This window comes from Oncorhynchus mykiss, chromosome 7 (genome assembly GCF_057628025.1).
Source record: "Oncorhynchus mykiss isolate SJ-2025 chromosome 7, ASM5762802v1, whole genome shotgun sequence".
Taxonomy (NCBI): Eukaryota; Metazoa; Chordata; class Actinopteri; order Salmoniformes; family Salmonidae; genus Oncorhynchus; species Oncorhynchus mykiss.
In genome coordinates this window covers 75,585,001-75,590,000 of record NC_143028.1, presented here as the reverse complement: position 1 = coordinate 75,590,000, position 5,000 = coordinate 75,585,001, and the positions used below count along the sequence as shown (strand labels likewise).

General features: G+C 41.6%; 1 protein-coding gene across 5 annotated transcripts in view; it reads right to left on the bottom strand.

Annotated features, from left to right (window-relative positions):
- LOC110528579 (acid-sensing ion channel 1B) overlaps positions 1 to 5,000 on the bottom strand; it is a 337,502-nt gene that overhangs the window by 16,403 nt on the left and 316,099 nt on the right. For all 5 annotated transcript variants that reach the window (XM_036984198.2, XM_090241993.1, XM_036984196.2 and 2 more), the window contains 2 exons: positions 1,773 to 1,829; positions 727 to 880 (listed from right to left, as the gene is read on the bottom strand). In XM_036984198.2, the coding sequence (XP_036840093.1) occupies positions 727 to 880; positions 1,773 to 1,829 (211 nt within the window). The remainder of the gene's footprint in view (positions 1 to 726; positions 881 to 1,772; positions 1,830 to 5,000) is intronic.

The following is a 5,000-nucleotide window of genomic DNA, read 5'->3' as shown; positions in this document are numbered from 1 at the left end:
ACTTCCACACTTGACAGACAGATAAGGAACAGACAGGCTAACTTCCACACTTGACAGATAGATAAGGAACAGACAGGTTAACTTCCACACTTGACAGATAGATAAGGAACAGACAAGTTAACTTATACACTTGACAGATAGATAAGGAACAGACAGGCTAACTTCCACACTTGACAGATAGATAAGGAACAGACAAGTTAACTTATACACTTGACAGATAGATAAGGAACAGACAGGCTAACTTCCACACTTGACAGATAGATAAGGAACAGACAAGTTAACTTCCACACTTGACAGATAGATAAGGAACAGACAAGTTAACTTATACACTTGACAGATAGATAAGGAACAGACAGGCTAACTTCCACACTTGACAGACAGATAAGGAACAGACAAGTTAACTTATACACTTGACAGATAGATAAGGAACAGACAGGCTAACTTCCACACTTGACAGATAGATAAGGAACAGACAAGTTAACTTCCACACTTGACAGATAGATAAGGAACAGACAAGTTAACTTATACACTTGACAGATAGATAAGGAACAGACAGGCTAACTTCCACACTTGACAGATAGATAAGGAACAGACAAGTTAACTTCCACACTTGACAGATAGATAAGGAACAGACAGGCTAACTTCCACACTTGACAGATAGATAAGGAACAGACAGGCTAACTTCCACACTTGACAGATAGATAAGGAACAGACAGGTTAACTTACGCAATGTATTGCTCAGTCTTGTTGTACTTCTTGGCCAGGTACTTGGCTGAGGCCTTACTGGGAATCTTGACGAAGGACATCTCCTTTCCAAAGCGCGTCATGTTGCAGGGTGTCTCACACACGCAGTAGTCATTATCCCTCTCCACCAGGAAGTCTATAAGGGGACACAACAAGGGGACAGTGTCCTTTATATGTAGTGCACTACAGCACGTTGCGGGGCGTGAGAAACAGACAATCCACTCAGCAAAAACTGGTTGAATCAACATTGATTCCACTTCATTTTCAACCACGTTTACACATGAATCAACAAACTGATTGGATTTGCAAATGACACGGTGAAATGTTTTGTTGATTTCACATTGAATTCACATTAGTTGACAACTCAACCAAACGTAAATCAAAACTAAATGTTGAACTGACGTCTGTACCCAGTGGGAGGGAGGGATGGAGAGAGCGAGAGAGACTACATGACCAAAAGTATGTGGACACCTGCTCGTTGAACATCTCATTCCAAAATCATGGGCATTAATATGGCGTTGGTCCCCCGTTTGCTGCTCTAACAGCCTCCACTCTTCTGGGAAGGCTTTCCACTAGATGTTGGAACATTGCTGCTATAACAGCCTCCACTCTTCTGGGAAGGCTTTCCACTAGATGTTGGAACATTGCTGCTATAACAGCCTCCACTCTTCTGGGAAGGCTTTCCACTAGATGTTGGAACATTGCTGCTATTACAGCCTCCACTCTTCTGGGAAGGCTTTCCACTAGATGTTGGAACATTGCTGCTATAACAGCCTCCACTCTTCTGGGAAGGCTTTCCACTAGATGGTGGAACATCGCTGTGGGGACTTGCTTCTATTCAGCCACAAGAGCATTAGTGAGGTCGGGCACTGATGTTGGGCAATTAGGACTGGCTCGCAGTCGGCGTTTGATGGGGTTGAAGTCAGGGCTCTGTGGAGGCCAGTCAAGTTCTTCCACACTGATCTAGATGAACCATTTCTGTATGGACCTGGCTTCGTGAACGGACAGAGATAGGAGGTTTTACTTACCCAAGGCAGGGTCGGCACACTCCTTGTACTGCTCTGGGGTACAGTATGGGGCATCTCCTGAGGAAAACATGACAGAGAGACAGAACACAACGTCCTGGATGAGGAAGAGGATGAAGAGGGGACGTCTTTTGTCATTACAACTCCTTGTTCTCTCTTGATTGATTTCATCTGTCTTATATAAAAAAATAAAACGTTTTATTTTACCAGTCAAGAACAAATTGTTATTTACAATGACGGCCTACACTGACCAAACCCAGACGATGCTGGCCCTATGGTAGTCCCAATCACAGCCGGATGTGAAACAGCCTGGATTTGAACCAGGGACTGAGATGCAGTGCCTTAGACCACTGTGCCACTCGGGAGCACTATCTGCCTGGAGTACTCCTCCTACCATGTTGATCTAATCTCCTCATTTAATGACTGATGTCATCGGTCTTATCTGCCTGGAGTACTCCTCCTACCATGTTGATCTAATCTCCTCATTTAATGACTGATGTCATCGGTTAATGACTGATGTCATCGGTCTTATCTGCCTGGAGTACTCCTCCTAACATATTGATCTGATCTCCTCATTTAATGACATGTCATCGGTCTTATCTGCCTGGAGTACTCCTCCTACCATGTTGATCTAATCTCCTCATTTAATGACATGTCATCGGTCTTATCTGCCTGGAGTACTCCTCCTAACATGTTGATCTAATCTCCTCATTTAATGACTGATGTCATTAACACTGGTGTCCTTTCATGTTCTCCAGATTGGACGACCTCTTCCATTAGTGAGAACACAGTTAAAGAAAACACAGCAGCCTGATGTCTGGGATACAGTGAATTAGCTCCCTCCTGTCCTATAATTATAGTTATTCACATCCCTGCCCCACTGTTGACATTCAGTAACTATAGTTATTCACATCCCTGCCACACTGTTGACATTCAGTAACTATAGTTATTCACATCCCTGCCCCACTGTTGACATTCAGTAACTATAGTTATTCACATCCCTGCCCCACTGTTGACATTCAGTAACTATAGTTATTCACATCCCTGCCCCAGTGTTGACATTCAGTAACGATAGTTATTCATATCCCTGCCCCACTGTTGACATTCAGTAACTATAGTTATTCACATCCCTGCCCCAGTGTTGACATTCAGTAACGATAGTTATTCATATCCCTGCCCCACTGTTGACATTCAGTAACTATAGTTATTCACATCCCTGCCACACTGTTCCAGTAAAATGCCACCGGCAGGTCTGGAGTGATGAGGATTAATGAATGAGATCATGACAGAAGCTACAGAGGAAGCTACATAGTGTCCCTAATGCACCCCCTATTCCCCAGAGAGTGCATTTCTTCTGACCAGAGCCCCAGTCAAAACGTCTGACCTATATAGGGAGTAGAGTGCCACTTGGGACACAGTGGAGGAGGGCGGATTACTGATTGATACTCTGGGGACACGTGTTTTTCACAGCACACAGAATAACTTCTGAGATACACTGCTACTGCTATTTCTAACAAGCACCAATTACAGGTGTTGGTTATGGAAACAATTTAGAATAAAAGCTAGATTCCACATTTAGATAGCACTGACTAGGCTGACAACAATGGGTTTTATAGGACTGAATCATAATAAAAGCTAGATTCCACATTTAGATAGCACTGACTAGGCTGACAACAATGGGTTTTATAGGACTGAATCATAATAAAAGCTAGATTCCAAATTTAGATCTAATCCCAAAATGAGTAGAACATATATTATATTGTTTATCTGGCCTTGACACTGATTAGGGTGACAAACATTGGCATAGCAATTGTTCTGACAAATTCAGCACAACCAATGTTGGTCACTACTACCCATTTTATAATTGGATGGTTCAAGCCCTGAATGCTGATTGGCTGAAAGCCGTGGTATATCAGACCATATACCACGGGTATGACAAAACATTTGTTTTGTCTTTTCTAATTACATTTGTAACCTCGTGGGTTAAGTGGTATATAGCCAAATAAACTACGGCTAAAGGCTGTATCCAGGCACTCTGCGTTGCGCGTATAAACTGCCCTTAGCCGTAGTTTATTACCATTCCTCCTCGGGCCTAATTGCTTTAATAGATCACAGATAATAAATATAACAAAGATAATAAAGATAAGAAATAGAACAAAGATAATAAATAGAACAAAGATAATAAAGATAAGAAATAGAACAAAGATAATAAAGATAAGAAATCTAACAAAGATAATAAAGATAAGAAATAGAACAAAGATAATAAATAGAACAAAGATTTTTTTTACCTTTATTTAACCAGGCAAGTCAGTTAAGAACAAATTCTTATTTTCAATGACGGCCTGGGAACAGTGGGTTAACTGCCTGTTCAGGGGCAGAACGACAGATTTGTACCTTGTCAGCTCGGGGGTTTGAACTCGCAACCTTCCGGTTACTAGTCCAACGCTCTAACCACTAGGCTACCCTGCCGCCCCAAATAGAACAAAGATAATAAAGATAAGAAATAGAACAAAGATAATAAATAGAACAAAGATAATAAAGATAAGAAATAGAACAAAGATAATAAATAGAACAAAGATAATAAAGATAAGAAATAGAACAAAGATAAGAAATAGAACAAAGATAATAAAGATAAGAAATCTAACAAAGATAAGAAATAGAACAAAGATAATAAAGAGAAGAGTCTTTCTGTATCTTTCTCATCTTCACCCAGTCACCCCTGTCTCTAAGATACACAATATATCACATTAGACAAACAGAGATAAAAACTCCACTACAGCAATGTCAACTAAATCTACCTAACCATAGCAGTGTGACTACACATGTATTTAACAGTTTTGTTTGTGACTCTGAGTCACGGTTCCCTACAGTGTCAGTAACAGAGAGGATGACTGAGTCATGGTTCCCTATAGCATCAGTAGCAGAGAGGATGACTGAGTCATGGTTCCCTACAGCATCAGTGATGGAGAGGATGACTGAGTCACGGTTCCCTACAGTGTCAGTAACAGAGAGGATGACTGAGTCATGGTTCCCTACAGCATCAGTAACAGAGAGGATGACTGAGTCATGGTTCCCTACAGCATCAGTGATGGAGAGGATGACTGAGTCACGGTTCCCTATAGTGTCAGTAACAGAGAGGATGACTGAGTCATGGTTCCCTACAGCGTCTGTGACAGAGAGGATGACTGAGTCATGACAGGGAGGTTGACTCAGCACTTGGCAGGGGGAAAT